At 41.6% G+C, this 20,146-nt stretch overlaps 1 protein-coding gene across 2 annotated transcripts in view; it reads right to left on the reverse strand.

The window, feature by feature from the left end:
- Ush2a (usherin) overlaps positions 1-20,146 on the reverse strand; it is a 701,257-nt gene that overhangs the window by 526,349 nt on the left and 154,762 nt on the right. For both annotated transcript variants that reach the window (XR_004946207.1, XM_036202543.1), the window contains exon 13: positions 9,369-9,552. Coding sequence is in view for 1 of the 2 variants with exons in the window: in XM_036202543.1 (XP_036058436.1) it covers positions 9,369-9,552 (184 nt within the window). In the remaining variant the exon portion in view is untranslated. The remainder of the gene's footprint in view (positions 1-9,368; positions 9,553-20,146) is intronic.

A 20,146-nucleotide genomic window follows, 5' to 3' on the forward strand; every position in this document is an offset into this window, starting at 1 on the left:
AGACCCCAAAGCCAATTTAAGGAGCTGGGATAAGAATATTTCACCATGAGCCACAGAACACTGAGGATGCAACACACGCTGCTGAGTGGTCACACACACTCAGATACACACTGTTGAGTGGTCACACACACTCAAATACACACACACTGCCGAGTCGTCACACACAGTCAGATACACACACACTGCTAAGTGGTCACACACAGGATGCACACACACTGCTGAGTGGTCACACATACTCAGATACACACTGCTGAGGGGTCACACACAGTCAGGATGCACACACACTGCTGAGTGGTCACACACAGTCAGGATGCACACACACTGCTGAGTGGTCACACATAGTCAGGATGCACACACACTGCTGAGTGGTCTCACACACTCAGATACACACACACTGCTGAGTGGTCACACATAGTCAGGATACACACACACACTACTGAGTGGTCACACACAGTCAGGATGGACACACATTGCTGAATGGTCACAAACAGATGCACACACACTACTGAGTGCTCACACACAGTCAGGATGCACACACACTACTGAGTGCTCACACACAGTCAGGATGGACACACACTGCTGAGTGCTCACACACAGGGTTCAAAACATTCTGCCGAGTGATCTAAGTTTCCTGAATGATTCACCAGCAAAGACATAGGCTTAGGATGGGACACCAGAAACAAACAAAGAATGAATGCTACATGTAAAAACATTAGCTTTTTGTTTCAGACTCCTAGAACATCTGCATGCTCCTGGAGCTGGAGTTAGATTTAGAGGGTGAGGATATAGGGTGAGGCCACCCAGTCAACGTGAGTGCAAGGTCATATTTACATGGTTTAGTAAAGAGCAAGTGGGAGTGCTGGCATCTGACTCAGGAGAAGTGAACAATTCAAGAACCAGATGAAGAAAACCTTCTCCTGGCTTGAAATCAGGAATTCACAAAATAGCCCATGCTGCACTTACACAATGATCCCAGAGAGGAAACATTCCTGTCATCTACAGGAAACTAAGCTTGCTAAGCATGTTCTGGACCCAAAGCCAGTGTCTCCTCCTTTGCTGACACTCCACATCACTGCTCAAGTACTTGAGATATGGAGTGCTTTCGAGGAGAAGAGAGATTACATTGATTCTCTGTGGCCACAGAACAAGATGGAAAAATAGGACAGAAAGTTACAGGAAGGAAACACTTTCTTCAATGTGAAGACCACACCTCTGACTCACAATCACAACTGCCCACGTGCTCCTGCACAAGACAGTGGATCTTCTAAATTCCATATTTTTAAGAAGAAGGTGAGAGGCCATTCACCAGGTGTTCTGAAGTAGGGAGTGGTGTTGAATAAGGAAAAAAAAAACTTCATTTCTCTTAAAGTTCTTCCTGGACTCATGCAGTTACAATTCTGAGAGGCTTAGTGGGATAGAGTATGACAGTCTGGTCTGTCTCATTACAGGTTCTGTAGTCTTTACCTACAGAGGACGAGACAATAAACATCTCAGGTTCTGTGAATACCATGATCTCTATTACAACTCAATTCTACTGCTGTCCTCAGAAAGTAGCTATGAATGATGATCTTGATGGCCAATTGGGGATCAGGTCACATTTGACCCCCAAGTTCCAGAAGGCTGACTTTTATCACAGGTTGAAGTTTAGTTTTCAACAATACCTAAGTCCTAATGGGTAAAACTTGAAATATGTTTTCTTTCTCGGTAAAATGAACTCAGCAAATATGGATTCTGACCCTGGATTATCCAGGACTATTCAATGTGATTACATAGGTCTTTATAAATGGATGGCAGAGTAGTATGGATGAGATAAAAAGAAAAAAATATGTGAGGAAAAATCAAGCTCAGAGAAGTGCTATTCTATGCCTCTTAAGGTGAAGGAAGGAACTGTGGGTCACAGAATTTAAGGGATGAGGATATCTGAAATCACTTAGCCAAGAGCTTGCCTTGCGAGCAAGCAAGAGAGCCTGTGTTCAATCCCCAGGAGATACATTACAACCAACAATGAAGAAAAAAATAGCACAATCACCAACCAGAAGATGTGGAAACAGATCCCTGGGGTTCACTGGCCAGGAGCATAAGGGCTTGTGCTTGATTGTAGTACCTATGTAACAGCTAGGTTATGGCAATGTAAGCCAGTAAGCCCAGTGGCAGAGTCAGAGAGCCAGGAGTCCTGGAGCATCTGGCCAGCAAGCCTAATCAGGGATTTTCAGGTTCAATGAGAGATTTTTGTCTCAAAATATGAGGTGGAAAGAGACTGAGGAAAGTACTCAGTGCCAATCTCTGCCCTTAATGCCACGTACACACACACACACACACAGGACTATGACCCCCGTGTCCCCCCCCCCAAACACTACTTCTCTTCAATCTCTGCCCTTAACGCCACGCATACACACAGGACTATGACCGCCACCACCCCCCCACCCCCCTACAAACACTACTTCTCTTTACCCATTAAAGAATGTAGGTAGACTCTAAGGGGAATCAAGAACAAGACAATGAAGTTTCGAGAAGAAACACAGGTGGCCTGTTGACATGATGGTTTTAGTCCACTGAAACTAATTTAGGACCTCTGACCTCTAGAATTAAATGATAATAAATCCTTGTTTCTTTAAGACACTGAATTTACAGTAATTTATTATATCCAGGAGCAAGTTAATATACCTGGTCTAGTGGGAAAGAAGAGCTGGATCCTCCCTATATGTCCTGATGCTCAGCTCTGTACCATCCCATTTTGTCACATCGAGGACGTGGTGCTATTAACAACATACAAAAGCTGGAATTCCTTGAAGAACCTTTTAGTCCTGCTGTCCACTAAAGGCACAGTCTGTTTTCTCATTCCTGAATGTGGCATGGTCCTTGTGACTTCCATTAAAAAACAAACACCATCAGGCAGAAATAGTTGTGTTCAGCATGAGCCTCAAGTCTCTTTGTGTTCTTTTCTCTCTTTTCTGAAACTGTCCCCAACTTGTGATCCAGCCCAGGCTGGACTGGGAGGATGGGAACCTGGTTGCAGTCTGTCATCGCTGTTATCTCAGACAATAGCCAACTGTCTACAGAGTCACAGCAAAGCCTGGGCCTGTGAAAAAATGTGTACCAAGTTTTACATCTCCACTGCATAAGAGGAGAGCTCTTTGCAAGAAAGGTGTCTACTTTTGTTTGAAGTCGCTGACATAGTTCTCAGAGCAAGGACCCGTTGAGACCCACTGGAGATGGGTGTGCACAAAGCTGGCCAGACCAAATCTAAGACATTGTGTGCACATGGAGAGTTTCTGCTATAACACCTAAATAATCTCAAGGCAGGAAAATCTGATGATGTGTTCTTGAAGTCTCAGCTTTTAGAGATCTGCCCAGCCTCAAGTCCTGGGCTCTGCCATCTGAGCACAATTACACTTTTGTATGCACCAGGCTGGATACACCTAGCTCCTTGAGGTTTAAAACAAGGTAAACTGGACTAGTGACTCTAGATGGCTTTGGACATTAAAGAAGAAACATTGTGGGTTGTGACATGTGGAATGTAAAAACATGGGAGAAGGTACTAGAGGAACTGGAGATGCCTTCACTCAGGGAAATAAGAATTGCTCACAGGTCCACTTACAGATAACACCAGCAAGCTCATGTGCCCTGCACATAGATGAACCAGATGTCACCTACTTTAATTTTTCCTTTCTCATTGTTTAGAGTTAGACAAATGGGATACACATATTTGCATTGTTGTTTTTTGTTTGTTTGTTTGTTTGTTTTTTACCCTGGATGGTTTTCTTGCCTCCTTGTTTGGGGGGCCAGTTAAGCCATGCATGCTGCCTGTGTTAGAGGTAAATGTTTTTCACCAGGATCAGCTTTTGGAAGAATGTGACCATGTTTTACCAGTGGGTACACTTTAAAGAATGAAAACAGGCAAAGGCTTTTCCACATTGGTCACAGGAAGCTGCCATGGACTGGTGGGTTCTGTCAACATTGCTGCAGTTTAGGGTCGGTGTCTGTATTATTTTATTTATTTGGTCCTTTGGAATTATTTCTAAAGACTATCGAAAACAAACCAGGAGAAATAACAACCAAAACCACTCCAGCAGGCATTGCTCGTCTCAATAAAAAGGAATGAAGAAGGGAGGGGGTGAGAAAGAGTTCCTGAGAACGTCAAAGGTGCCTGATAAGGGAATCACAGTACTTCATGAACACGATGTGTTTCTACATCCCCTTCCCACAGCTTAACAATAGAATAGCTCACTGTTGACACTGGAAATTAATACATTTATACTCGTAAACATCTACTGCAGTACACACATGATACTACATGATTTTCTTTTTGTTTTAAATATCAAGACATAACTATTCCCTACACTGTATATCTATATACTACTAGATTATAAATGAACTTTTTTGAGAAGTAAAAAAAAAAAAAAGATTTTAGTTTCTCTGAGATAGGGTCTCATATATCCCAGGCTGGCCTGGGCCTCACTATATAGCAGAAGTTGGCCTGGATTTTAATCATCCTTGATTTTCTTGCTTCTATCTCCCAAGTGATAGGATGACAGGCATATGCCATAGTTGCATGCTAAAACTGTCTAATGCTGTATAAAAACTCATAGAGTTTAGTCAGTCCACTCTTCACTTTTAGATAATGTTGGCGTTGTTATAACGACAGCAAGCAGAAGTCAGCAGAGACATCCAAGAAGACTGTCATTCAGAAAAGAAATAGAAATCATAAAAGGGAACAAGTTCATTTGTTCCCCTCTCCCTGATGAGCAAATACACACTGGAGCAATTCTCATGTCACAGTTTGAAGTACTTTCCCTCTATGACCTTGTGTAAGAGAAGGTCTCTCCTCTAGTGACTATCCATATTAAAGTGAGAAGAGATGGCAGGATTCATCAGTGAAATGTGAGGGTTAGCGCTCATCACAAACTTTCTAAGTGACTGATTCCAAAAAGCACAAATGAATCATGGGAAGCTTTATCCTAATTATTTATCTTTTAAAACAAAACTATTCTTTGTATAAGTGCTCCTGTAGTGTATATGTGTGGCATATATGTGTGTCTATGTGTACGTGTAGGGACAGATGTCTGAGTGGGGATATCTAATATCTTGCTCTATCAATGTCTACCATATCTATTTGAGACAGGGCATCTCACAAAACTTGAAACTAGATTAGTGCCATTAAGTTCCAGTGACTCTCCCTTCCCTATCTCCCATAGCATTCCATGTGTGCATATAAACACACCTGCTTTTTACATGGGCTCTTGAGGTTCGAGCACACATCCTAATGTTTGCCCAACAGGTGCTGTTACTTGGTGTTCTAGGACTGAGACCTTCATTGTTTTCTTTTCTTTGTGAAGGAGCTTCCACAGCTCCTTCCAGTGTTAGCATATGGATCATGTCCTATCATGTCCAGACTGAAAGGCTCTGAATCCCATTAAAGCACCATTTATTTGGAGAGAGACACACAAAAGCTGTTTATCCCTTTAGTCAAGAGGATGAGGGCATGCCATATACCAGCGTTAAGATCAAACAATTGGTGTACAGGGCCCAGAACTAAAGAAGTGACCATATACTCAACAATAGTCAAAGATAAGTAATATAGTGGCTGATGTCAAGGCTTGAGCTGAGTAGTGGAAAGGTGGTTGCATAGGAGCAAACAGCAAAACAGAGAGCTGATCAGAGGAAGTAGGGTCTTGGACACCAAAGGAAAAGATTATTTTACCAATAATGACAATTAGATCAAAGACACATTGAAAAAGATGAGTCACGAGCAGCAAACAGGAGTCAGCTCTTCTCTTGTCTTTGAAGCATCCATGCCCTGGTGTGTATATCCCACCCAACTCTACCCTGGCCTCAACCTGGTTATAAAAGGAGTCATCTACAGTTCCTCTCATCTTCTAGAGACAATAAATACCCTGGAGGTTTTTGTAAAATTGTTTAACACTAGAAATAGACTTTCTATTGCTGTGCATCACCTTCAAATTAGGCATGAATCAAAACCAAACCAAAACCAAAAACTAAATCTTTTCTCCCAGAGCTTTTTTCCTAGTTCAGACGTGATAAGGACAGGGACCCTACAACAGGGGTTATCTGGTTATCCTCTCATCCGATTCTCAACTCTTTCCTCACACACAGTCAGTCTCAAGGGGTGCTGCTCACCAGCCTCACATGGCCCCCAGCAGGCTACATTCTCTGGCCTTGCCTATGTCCAGTCATCCTTTCAGAATGCTGTCTTTTGTCTCTCTTGTGTCCAGTTGACCTTCCATTTGGGGGAACTTTCTGGCTTCCTTCCCTGATCTCTGCCCTTCCCAGTTATCTTTCCTATTCCCAGTTCTCCAAGTCTCAGATTTGCCTCTGTTCTAACTGCTTTCTTGTTCTTTGTTTAGCCCACAGGACTCTTGCCTGTTTCCTCCATCTGGGACTTTTTAGGCTTCCACAGGGTACTCATTACAGACATTGAGAGAGCTCACTCCATTTCTCTTCTTTGTTATCCTAATCATATCCCTAACCTCATAAACTCTAAGAGGGCCAGACTGCAGAGAAATACATACCTCAAGTGGCCTAGCTAATCTTGGCCAGACCGCTGTCCCCATTCAGATTTGCTAGTTTTAAATTACATATCAGTGTACTGGGTCTCCAGAACAGCAGGTGATCCACATCACCCTTTAACAGGTCTCTTAGATCCTTCTAATATGACTCATTTGTAAGACATCCCAGACACTTCTGTCATCCCCTCTAGAGCAACCCTATTTTCTAATTATCTTTCCCTAACCTTTGTTTAATTACTCTATTTTGTTACATACTTCATATTTGATACAGATGAGAATTCCATGAGTCATTTAGGGGACTATGGATATCACTTGCTTACACACATGAAAGACCATATGCTCCACCCCAACACTACTAAAATACAAGCCTGTTAGCCCTTGACTGTCTGGGTTATGTAGGTTTGGCTACTATATGCACAAAGTATAGGGACTGAGGAACAGATGGGAAGATATGAATAGGGAAAGGCAAGAAATTGTTCTTAAATATGAGCAAGCCAAAGAGTGAGATCAAACAATAATGCTCAGACCTTCTAGAGCAGGGTGAGGTCAAGGGAAAGAGGCAGCAGGGAGAAGATGACAGCATCTGTCTGCTGTCTTAGCCAGTGAAGAGGCAATTGTTAAGTTAGAGTGAAAATCTTAAGCAATATCCAGAAAGGAGAACAGGGAGATGAAGATGAGAAGGTAAGAAAGGAACAAAAACCAAAACTCAAGAAGGGATCACAGTCAAAACAGGCCATTGAAAAATGTCATTTTCTTCTATGACCGATAAAAATTAAGGATGTATAAAAAGGCAGAGAGATTGGAGGGGGATCGACAATCTGGAGTCATCTGTTTCTGTTGCCATTTCTTCTGCACAGTCAAGGGCTGGGTAGTTTACAAGGAGGAGACCCGGAGGCTGAAGCTACCATCTGAAGGGGCATGAAACCAGGGTGGCGAGAACACACTCAAGATGCAAAGCTGTGGGGCCAGCCAGCACAAACCCATCTTCAGTCCTGTCAGCCCAGCGCAGCCTTAAGAGGACCAGCCTAGGCCTGACCAACAGCCCTGCAAAAGGGAGAGAGCTTGCCCGAAGAATGAAGGTGATTTTGTCCTGCTGTAGGAGCAGAAGGCTGCGAAGATGTGCACAGCTGGTCAACATAGGACAGGGCAGGGATACCAGCACAGAAAGTCAATGAAGTCTAAACACAGGATGAGTGGCCATTCTGGAATGACAGAGTTGGAACAATGTCATCTCTTCACAGCACAGCATTTCTGGAATCAGGACAATTTGAGACATAGAAAGAGTAGGTCAATACTAGACACAGAAGAACTTCAGCAGGTGTGGGCATTTTTATAGCTTGGAATATTGATGGGATATTGTTAGAGATGAAAGGAAAGAAATGGACTATCTATCCTTGAATTAGTTTTCATCGCTGTAACAAATGCCCTAGACAAATAACAGAGAGAAAAGTTTATTGAGCTCAGGCTTCAGAGGTTATTTTCCATTTCCTATGATGCCTATGGTGGCACACCACACTTCAGCAACATCACATGACACTCCCTGGCAAGTGGGTGTGAGGCAGGAAACACTCACCTCATGTCTAGGAAATAAAAAATACAAAGAGGAAAGGGCTGGATTCCACCATCTCCCTCAAGGTCAGTTCCCTGAGGTAGGGATGACTACCTCAGACTGGGCTCTAACTATTAAAAGTCCCACCATGTCACAAAGGAACCAGGGTAGGGTATAGCCTTTAAAACATGAGTCTTTAGATCCAAACTACAGCAATACTCCAAGTACTCCACAAATTAAATGTAGAAGAATAAATATGAAAACATTGTAGATGTAGGGAAAATGGTTTCTTGTCAAAGAATAACGTGTGGTTTTATCAAGGTTGCTCTTTCTCTGAGTCAATATAAGAAGAGTCAGCTGATAAGCAGAAATATTCAACTTAATTTGTATAATACTTGCTATGAATCATTTTGCTTTAAATCCATACTTGTCTAGATCTTTTCTCTCCCATGTCTGCTACACTCTACCTTTCCACTAACCACTAATTTCACTAGAGTCAAGGTTTTAAAAGGCTTCAGCATCTTCTAACACTGCAGGTGCTACAGTTTTGTCTCCTTCTACTCCTCATCAGTTGATGATAACATTTCAATCTACCTTCTAACCCAGAGACTCCAGCTCTGGTGCTAGCCAGACATCCTGCAGAGTGACAAATGACAGAGGACTCTTCTGGAAGCAGGCTTGAGTCCTGGCATAAGCTGATGGGGGAGGTGCAATGGGTGTAAATAGAGAGAGAAAAAGAGAGCAGCATTTGATTCCACCAAAAGCAGCCTTGAATTAAGAATATTCAATGGCAAAGATTATGATAGACTGAAGGAAATAGTGTTTTTCTCTTAAGAAAAATCTTTGAGGCAGGGGAGGTCATCCAGGCAAGTCCCAAGCCAGTTGGAGAACCTTTATTACAAAGGCCAGCTTCTTGGAGTAATACCCAAGGTTGACCTCTAGCTTCCACCTACAGAAACACACACACACACACACACACACACACACACACACACACACACACACACTCAGACATTCATGCAGTTGAAGTTGAAACAAATAAGATACTAGATATTTCTTGGTCATTGAAGAGAGTTTTTGGTGATTCTGGAAGAGTATCAAGGGAGTTCAGAAGGACAGAATAGAGTGATAACCATTATCTTTAATAGGCAAGATATCAAGGAATCAAAAATACACTTACCAAAAGAATATTTTTATAGAAGTTTTTGTTTGAAAATTGCCAAAGTTCTTGTGGATAAGGAAAACTAATGGTAAAAATTGACATTTTGTTATCCATACATATGAAGATTTACCTTCCAGTCTCAGGATCAAATCCAAAGTAACGGTCTTGACATTGGTAGCATCTCTGCCCAGTGGTCGAGGGGTCACGGCAAGAGCACTGCCCAGTGATGCTGTTACAGACCTGGCTCACTGCCCCAACTGTATGGCATAAGCATGGTAGACAGCCAGCAGCATGGCCAGGAGGAATGTAGAAGCCTAGACATAATAAAGAAATTTCGTTTTCACTTTTGGTTCAGTCTTCTCCAAAAAGAACAGTGTTTTGATAGCACTCAAAACCCAGACTCCTATGGGATCTCTGAGTCTTACAATACCAGTAGTGAGAGCTCTTCTTAATGAGTATATTAATTACAACTAAAAACAAGCAGTCATCTACATGAAAATTTAGTGCAGAAGGTTGGGGAGGAGGTGTTGCTAAGCAGTTAAGAATGCTCACTGCTGTTATAGAAGGCCTGCGTTCAGTTCCAAGCACTCACATGCAATTCACAACTATCTCAAACTCCAGGTCCAGCATATCTGAGACCTTCTTCTGGCCCTTCTGGGCACCAGACACCTATATGATTTATATACATACACACAGACAAAACACTCATTTACATTTAAAATTAATTAATTCACGATAAAAGTAGTTTAAGTTGATTTGAAGAACTTTCAACTAAAAACTGGTGGTACTCCTCTACTCAGGTCCAAATTGTTACCAAGTAGGCCATGGTGTGTCCTATGTACCAGAGAGATATTTGCTAAGAAAGCCAGATAAAATGCAAGATTTCCAGTTAAAATTCAACTTAACAGTGATTTCATAGCAAAATGTACACTGTTTACTCATACTAAATGGGTTTTGTTTGAAATTCAAACATAATTGGTCATAACGAGTATTGTTAAAATTCTCAACCCTTAAACTGTCTACCTACCTCACATGTGACCTCCACTTTGTTAATCACCAAGACCTACCACCAGTGTCTCCCAAGGAGTTTAAATCCTCTACTGTCCCCTCACCCCTCCCTGTGAAGGCTGCCACCAGCCTTTCCACAGCATATACCATGAGCCAGTGTTATTGAGGGGTACTCACACACATTTAGACATTGCTATGGCCTTTATGTAGATTAGAAAGCAAAGCTTAGGAGGGTTTGAAAGACTCCCCTTAAGGGCTGAACTATTGAGTAACACAAGCCAGCTTCAGACACAGCCTGCCCAACTCCAGAAGCCACTTTACCCACTGGCGAGTCCTGACCCACAGTGCAGCTTGAACAGCCTTTATATCAAAGGAGACTTTTTTTTTTATGTCTCTTTCCTCTATTTCAAACTAGTTTATGCTTATTTCCTTCAAGAAAAATATCAAAACCTAAGCAAACGGCTACCATGGCTTTCCACCCTGTAGTCAAGCCCTGACTGTGTCTCTAGTGTTGTCTCCCAACAGGAGCACTGCAGACTTGCTTTTGTCTCCTCTCGACCCTTGGTGGCCTTTCTGTGAGGGGGCTGCTCTGTCCATGGCAATGGTTTCCACCTACCTCCTCTGATTAGTTCATTTCTCTATGAACCAGGTCTCCTTGATGCCACGAAGAAATTTCTCTAGGCCAATTCAGGCATGCCTCTGACAGCTTCACTGCATCCTGCTGATTCCCACCAGTGCCCAGATACACATAATTAATCTAATTTTCATCAGCCTTGTCACCTTCATCACGACCAGGGCATCATCTGTATAAATCACTGATCCCTCTCCTATCCATAGCCTTCACTAAACACTGAAGAGGATGTGAAGATGGACAGGCAGATTCAGTGAGTTCCACAAGTACTACACTCAGAAAATATGCATAGACACACACACACACACACACACACACACACACACACACATACACACACACACACACACACACACACACACACACCACATACACATGCTCAGTTTAAAGATTTTAGTTTTTATTCCACAACCCCTATCCTTTTCTTATTTCAAAAGAAAAAAAAAGAGCAGGACTCACAATCACATTGGAGTTCTTTAAAATCTTCTGGATCCAGAAGATGGATGACATCAATGAGCAGAAAGGCTTTAGACATTTGAATGGTGGAGAGGACATGGGAACATAGAGATTCTTGGTGAAGTGTGATGTACATACATGCGTATGCACATATGCACATACCTACTGAGATACACACACAAGCACACACAAAATGGCGGGAATTTAACTGCAGCAACAGGGAGAGGGATCACAGGAAACCATCTGTTGAGTAAAGTCGTAGACGATGGAACTTGTAGAAATGTTCTGATCATTCAGTTCTGAGATATGTTAGTCTTAGTGAAGAAGAGGAGAAGCTGAAAGACAAAACCAGCCTAGCCCATGTTGTCTATTCTATTGGGAAAAGCAAAGATAACGGGTCAAGTGTCACACACACTTGAGGGTCTAGGTGAAAAGAAACCATCATCCTAAAGTTACAAAATTAGTTGTTTTCCTTGTCCTGGGTCCTAGTTGTGCTCTTAGCCACAGAAGCAGAAAAAAAATGTGTTCAGCAAGAGTGAAAGGAAAAATTGAAAGATCTAGAAGAGCCAGACAGATGGCACAGACCACATAATTTTCATATTAGTTTATATCCAGATCACATGATTTATCTCTCTGTATTTGTCCTTATATCCACTTGCAGGGATAGGTTGTAGCCACATCAGCTAATACCTGTTCGGGTACCTGGTACATCATACTGTCCAAGTCACAAATCCCAAAGGCTTGTCTTTGGTAGCTGAGGAAGGAAGGTACCTGGCTCCTTAAATTCATGAGGATGATATCATGAAGGTACTAACAGCTCTCCAATTTGGATAAATCAGCCATTAACATAGATATTTAGCATTAATTTGGACTTGCTGCAATAGCTTCCAGTCACAGAGAATTCTCAACCAATTAAGGATCATGGGAGTGCATTTTGGTATAGAAGATTGGTTAGTTCAAATCTTAGAGAGTAAGGAACTGCATAGAAAAATATTCAGAATGTAAGCAGAGGACAGTCACCACCAAGCAAAGTCTGAAAAAGCACAAAGCACCAGAGGAGGCTCAGTGTGGGGGCTTTCAGGAAGCAGCCAGGATGGGCTGGGCTGTGAGGTGAGTGTACCTCCTCACAGGAGCTTGATTCTAAAGGTTAATCCTACCAATGGTTCAGGAGTCCTATTTTTAAGCAGTTCAATTAGGATGACGCAGGGAACTTCCTGCTCACAGGCTGCTTGTCACCTCACCTGAATGTGCCGAACTCTAGACCATTACCTCTCCTTTGATGGCTCCCAACTATAGAAAACAGCATTCCCCTCCCCTCCCGCTCAGACTTCCCCTCCTGAGTGGGGCTTAATGATAACTGACCTTAATTTCTTCTTCAACTCAATACATCTCTGACCTCACTCCATTAGCTCAGCTTCATGGTCCACATCTTACATCTGTATCATTTTAACTGGTATTTCTGAGACTGTTTTCCCTTACAAATGTCTTTATACTGTCTTTTTAAATACAGCCATCAGACCAGTGTGCTGTCTTTGTTTTATGTGGAGCTGAGAGTTTACAGGCACAAACCAGCTGGTAAAGCCTATCATTTCCCCTCTTATTTCAGCCAACTCTTGGTCCTGAGCAAGAGAGAAGACAATGTGTCTTCCAGTTCAAAGAAAGTGGACCTCATATCACAACAGTGCTGTACCTGAAAGGGTCTCATGGAACCCACAGAGCTCTGCATTATTAGCAAGACTGTGGGTATCATCTCCTGTTGTGGCTATTTGCACAGTGCCGCACCTGTCCTGAACATAAACGAGAGCCCATTTCCTAGCAATATCCCTCCTGGGGACCATGAACAACTCGGCTTTGCTAAAGTCCTGAAATGGGAGAAAGAAAACAAACTTAACCTCTGGGCCATGTTGAGAAAAGGAGGGCAGCGCTTGGCTCAGCACTCATTACAGGCCATTAGGAGACAGCACTCTGTGCCTTAAACTGTGGACACAATGATGATCATGGAAGGAATCTGTGTCGGGAAGGGCTCAATAATCAGTGTGTCTGGATGCAGTACCGATGGAGGTGATTTTCAAATCAAGATACTAATGCTTCTCATCATTTTGATGTTGTTAATAAAAATAATGCTAACAGCATTTTCCATACTTTGACCCAGTGTTCATGTGAGTACAAACATACCACCACTTATTTCAGTGTGATTTGAGGCAATTAGTGCTCTTATTAAATTAGAAATGTTGCAAATGTTCAACATTTAGTTCGTCTTTTGGCAAATCTTAAAAGCCAGCTCAGATTTCCTCTATTAAATTCTTCATGCCCCTAACCTACAAGAATCCACTGGTCTCTTCTACACTCCATGTTCCTGTCCTTCCACAAACCAGATTCCCCTAGTTGAAGAACCAGTGCTTTGTGTATTTGTGATTTATGTCTTAAAGGAGCTCAGGGCCTGGTCATAGCACCATATTAAATAGATGAGCCAACTGGCAAATGGAAATGGACATGGGTGGACAGAGGGACGGCTGAGTTGATGGTTGGATCAATCTCTGTGATCCCTTAAAGCATGAAATGATTTCTTTCCCTACGAGAGGGAAGATGGTCACTATCAATCTGTGAGACAAAAGAGTGGCTGTTAGAATGTAGAAAGGGGTATGTAAGAATCAGCATAATGAATGGAAAGTGTAACTTTTGACAAATCTTCTGATGGGTCAAACAAGAGATGGAAAACATCAAGCCCTCAATAAAACCTCTTGCTTTTACAACAAAGGGCATGGTAGAAGCCGATGCCCCTAAGCTTTCTACTGGACTCTTTTGTTTTACAAAATTTCAGTTTCTTACCTGTATGAGCATCTGGTAAGTCACTTAGAAGCTTGCTTACTCTTTATCCCCCCTCTCCTCACTTTTAAAGACAGCATCTCACTATGTAGCCCCAGCTGGCCTGGTACTCACTGTGTAGATCAGGCTAGTCTTGAACTCACAGAGAAATGCCTGTCTCTGCCTTCCCAGTGCTGGGATTAAAGGTATCCACCATCATGCCTAATCATAGCATATTTTCTAAGCATCAAATACATAATCAATAAAAAAATACAAATACTGAAATATCTGATAAAATCCCGGAGATTATAATGATTACACACACACACACACACACACACACACGTATACATTCTCATAACCCAAGACAAACTGTAATATTCTGTTCTTATTCTACTACCTTTTGGTATTTATCAAATGCACACTTCCAAGTAACTTCCCTGTGCCACAGAGACAATCTATATATTCTTCCAACTTAGTTTATGCAGATAATCCCATTTCTAGAGCCTACTGTTCAGCTCTGCATCATCTGCTCACTTGGGCTGCCTGTGAGTGTGTCACTTTCTTTTTCATGCCAATTAATTGAAGTTTCCACAACCAATGAGATATCCCAGGGCCTAAAGTAACAAGCCAGAATCATGTGTCAAGGGGAAGTTGAAGATGAGAGAAGCTTATAGATATTTGCAACTATATGTATTTTAAAGCTGCCTCAAGTGGTTCTTTAATGAATATTTAAGACAATTTTTAAAAAATGTTCCATAGTTTGAGGGCACGCATTCTGGGGTTAGATTCTTGGAACGTGTAAATGCCTCTTCTATTGTTAAATTCCACTCTCTTTGCCTAACCAGGAAGGGAGAGAATGAATCCTCCATCATAGAAATACTATACATATTCCACAGACTTCACAGTAAAGCTCCAAGGCAGAGCTGGGTGCTCAGTAAATACTCAGCAGTTGTTCTGTGCTATCATTATTGAAAATGTTATTATAAAGTTTTCACAGAAATGAGATTTTTCTTTCTAAATTGAAGTTGAAATAATGATTCCCCACTACCCTCCTCCACACATTCCAAAGAGTGTAGTTCAGATTCTCCAAGGTAAGATTGTTTTCTGTCAATCTGTCACGGAGGAGATGGCCGTCCTAAGACTAAATTCTTGCTGGGAAAAATGAATTAACTTGAAAAGGTTTTGTTGTTGTTTTCGTGAAGATCTGGGCATGATAGGATCTCAACACCTACTGATGCTCTAACATCGACTAGAACACCAGCCATCTGATTCCAGTTCTTCATAATATTCCGGTTTATGAACCCATCACTTAGCTGGGAGGATATGCTTCCTAATGAAACAAGATACTTTGTTTTACTTTCTAATAGTCTATGTGACTATAAAATAAGAGGCAAAAGTAAGTACTGGAGAAAGCATGAAGCATTGTTCTATTAGGACCCAACATGTCACAGGAAGCCGTTTCCTTTATAAATTAGGCTTTATTGTATTTCAAAGCTGCAGCGCCCTCAATAAACCCTCTCTGCCTCTGGTTCTCAAGGACAAGGGAGGGTCACTAGCCCAGGATGGCTTGACATCCTCCCCTGCCTCTCTCAGTCTGGCCTCTGATTAAGCACAGCTGCTGAATGGTACGAGGTCATCCAGAGCTGAAAAAAAAAAAAAAAAAAAAAAAAAAAACAGGGGAAACATATTTAGTGCTGTATTTATTAGTATGGGTATGTGTACGTTCATCTTTATGCACACACTACAAATAATTTTAAATTAAAGCATTTTAAAAATACTTAATGGAGGTTAAGCAGCATTTTTAACCTCTGCTCAAGTTATTGAATGGCGTATTAAAACCAATGTGGCTCTAACGTGCCTTCCAGTGCACATCGCTGTGTTAACAAATTGCCTATAAATTTCAGCTGAATTAAGCCCATTCCTTGTATGTTCGTACTAAGGTTAGGTTAATAATACATGAGATTTCATTACACAAACCTTCCTCAATGATGCTTTTTAAGAAAGTGGGGCAGGAATCTACGTGGAACCCTCTAGCATGGGCCAATTTATATTTATAGTCACAGAAGAGAAACAGGCAGGGTCTTTGGGCTTGCGAGCATGTGTCCTCCTGACTGAGCTTCTCTCTTGGTGTCCTGTCGCTAGCTTGCACCCACGTGCACTCGTGCCCTATGGTATAGGGTCTTGGATTTACAGCTGTCCAGAAGGAAGGAGGAGTGCCCAGAGACAGCTGCTGGTGAACATGTCTACTTCATAGGAGGGCTTGTGTTCTCCAAGCAAGTTTCATTGTAAGAAACAAAACCCCAAAACACAAAGATCAAAGTGGAAATTCTAAAGTCAGGAGATGGCAAAACTTACAATCACCCCATTTATGCTTTGCCCCATTTTCATGGTATGCACTTATGAATACTGCATCTTCTTTTGTTTCAAAATATACACATTATTCGAGCTATCATTTCTCCTTGCCGATAGCTGAATGATCATTTTGAAGTATAAGGACATTGCTACAGGCCTTTGCGTTCCCATGCCTAAAAAAAAGCAAAGGCAACTGAGATATTTTTACACATAATTACTCATTCAATAAATATTTATGGATCGTCATTTATGGAGGTTCTGTACCATATGCCTGAGTGAAAGTGGTGAGCAATAATGCAGAGTCCCAGGGAGGTTACTTGATTGGAGAGACACAACACCTCTGGGTATTGCAGGCCATGCAGCCATGCAGCCATGCAACCCACCAACTTCATGCTTCACTATCCTGTAAAGTCAGTGAAGGGTGGGTTGACAAGATATGGTTGACTTTTGGGAAGCACTTGTCTCTAGGATGGGATAGCCATAAGTCTTTGAAGAAGGATAAAACATAGAAGGAGAGAGTTTGGAATTTCACTTGGATAGTACAAGAGAAAGTAGCTTAGACTACAGAGGAGTAAGCAGGAGTGTTCAGAAGTGGTCAAAATCTAGATACACTAAAGCCCTCAGGACTGATTGTGATGGATGAGCTGGGAGCTCTGGGAGAAAGAGGAGTCAAGCCTGATTATAATGATTTGACATGACAAGATTACAACCCAGAAAATGCAGGGCAGCACTGCCAGTTAAACATAGTAGATTGAGCAATCTTTCCTTTCCCAAAATCCCCCAAATGAAAATAGTTTTCTAAAAGGGAATAGCCGTCAATAACAGACATCTAAGAGGAGAAAAACAAGGACTGTCAGGAGAAAGTCTGCAATAAGCATATTGATCAAGCTTGTATAACTCAGAAAGAAAACTATGGACTTCAAGGCATCAAAAATCTCTCCAGTCAGATACGGGGTGTAGTTTATCCCTCCCCCAAAGAGGAGGTTGTTGCTCTGACATTTTAGAAGAAGACAGGAAGGGTTATCTGCAGAAGTTAAACCAGAGAGAGAAAAGACTCGTCAGAGCAGGTGTGGAGTGCTGCATCCAACAGGGAGATCGCAGAAAGGCAGTCTATGAGGGATAATTTTATGTCTCAACTTGGCCAGGCTCAGAGTGCAGGTATCTGTTCAAATACCAGTACATATATATTGCAGTAAATCTATTGGGTAGATTTCCATGGAACAAAAGAATATTCATCTACAGACAAAAATAGTTTACTGAGCATCCAGAATTATTAAACAAAGAGTACACCAGCCTGAAAATTTCCAAAACCAGATACACAGAAATGATAGAAACTTCCAGAAAGATAGGGAAGACAAAATATGGCAGGAAAGCTGAGTCGATGGGTTATTATTAAGGTATTTGTACTGGCCTGCCCTTAGGTCCTGACAGGATATACCTCAGCTGCAGTCACTAAGAGCACCCCCAGCCCCCATGTACATTCGCTAGTTTCTTTATAAAAAACAGGTCTTATACACCTCCTGTCTCTTTCTTTTTCTCTTCCTTTACTCTTATCCCCAGGGACCAGTCTCTGCCCCTTCTCTTTCCTCCCCTCAATAAACCTCCCAAGTGGACCCTGTTGTATGGTGTGACTCCTTCCCACCATTTTAAAAATACAGCAAATGGTATGTTATTTTATGAAAATCATTTGAAGTACTAATAAAATTTCATATATCTCTCTTTAGTTGGGTATTTTCTTTCTTTTTTTTTTTTAAGTTGGGTATTTTCAAGCAATAAAGACCATCCCAGGAATACAAAATACAATTACTTCTCTCTGTATTCTTTCAGAAGCTGCTGAAGCATGTGTTCTACTATTTATAAAAATAAACCAAGACAAGAAAAGACAGAGGCATATGAAAACCAGGACCTAGCACAGGGCAGCTGCAAAGGTAAGCTGTGGACTCCAGCTCTGGGAAAGGACTGGAGATTCTGCCTAAATCAGAACAGAAAGTTCAAGAACCTGAAACCTTACCAACTAGAATCTCCAGAGAAAAACAGAGTGTGTGGTCAATCTTTGGAATGAAAAAAAAAAAAATGGGCCAATGTCTTGAATCACAGAGTCTGTTTCATAAAAATGCCTAAGCAATTTTCTAGAAGACAAAACAAAGGCAAATGGTTTTTTCAAGAAAAGAAGTGTAACATGTATATGGCTAGTTCAAAAGTAGGTCTGAAGGACCCACAATAGTCAGCTCTAAATACAGACAGGGCCAGGAAAAGAAACGCATAGGACCTATATGAGGAACTAAGTCCTCATGGGCTGATCAAAGAGAATTTCTAAACTAAAAAAAGCCAAGACTAATGAGATGGTTCAGAGATAAAGACACTGCCAAGCCTGATGACCTGAATTCATCACCAGGACCCTCATGCAGGGGGGGACTGACTCCCAATAGTTGTCCTCTGACCTACAGACATATGTGACATATATGTACACACACACACACACACACACACACACACACACACACACACACACGTAATTAAAAATAGAATATTAAGGTAGAACAATAGATGGACAATATTAAAAATGAATTATAAAATATTAGAAACGGACCAAAAGGCACAGCTAGTCGAGTGTGGTAGAGCTCATTAGAGGCCTTTGGAGAGGACCTCAGTTTTAAATCACAAGACTTCATGTTTCATTCGATCTGTAAAAGTATGCCTGTGAAGATCTTGCTAAACATAAAATTAAATTCAAAAAGGAATATACTGGAAGATCACTCTCCGTCTTTTTCTTATACAAACCTGACCCTGGTCTCTTTTTTTTCCCCTCTAAGCCTGCTTGCTTGGTGTCTAACTGATACTGGTTGCTTAACTTTTAGGAGACTAACTCCTTTTTGTTCATTACCTAGATAGAGATGTCACAAAATGGGACATCGCCATCCTCTTTAAAGGAGAGCAGGTGGCAGGCATCATAACTATAATGAAAACATAATGATCATACCAAAATCATTTTTATATTTGGCTTGCTTGGTGCCTTTTTCACTCCTTAGAGTGTCGGTGTCTTTGGGGCAAGGGTCAACTGACTCAATGCACATAAGCACAAAGACAGTCCAACGCTCTACACACTGAGGATGCTTGGGCAGAAGTCTCCTTAGTTGGAGAGCCTGAGAAATAATCAGGAGCTGTATAATAACAAGAGCAGGTGATTGGGATGTTCTTGGGATCAGGCACGTGTAATCTTAAACAGGGAAAACTGGAAACAGAAAAAAAAAAAAACTAAGAGAAAATGACAAACTGCTGTTTCTCCCACAAGGTGGCTTTTGCTTTCAAATGGAAAAATTGTATTGGAAGAAACCAACCAACCCTACACATGTTGAATACACAATTCTGTTTCAATCTAATTCTAAGAGAAAGAGTGATACTTGGTAATTAGCAGTCTGGGCAATAGCAAAAGTATCCTATGCTGGTGGGCAATGGAAGTAAAAAGAAGAATGAACCGAAGTATTCCAACAAACTGCGATCACCCATCAGTGAGTTTTACATGCACAGCACAAACATGCCTATCCACTTTATCATTCTGAGACATTTAAACTTTCAGAGCTGACACTGAGGAAGAATGGGAAATATGCGTGTTCTCCTTGGCAACCGTGGCCTCTTGAACATGGTACTAGAGA

This window comes from Onychomys torridus, chromosome 11, assembly GCF_903995425.1.
Source record: "Onychomys torridus chromosome 11, mOncTor1.1, whole genome shotgun sequence".
Classification (NCBI taxonomy): domain Eukaryota; kingdom Metazoa; phylum Chordata; class Mammalia; order Rodentia; family Cricetidae; genus Onychomys; species Onychomys torridus.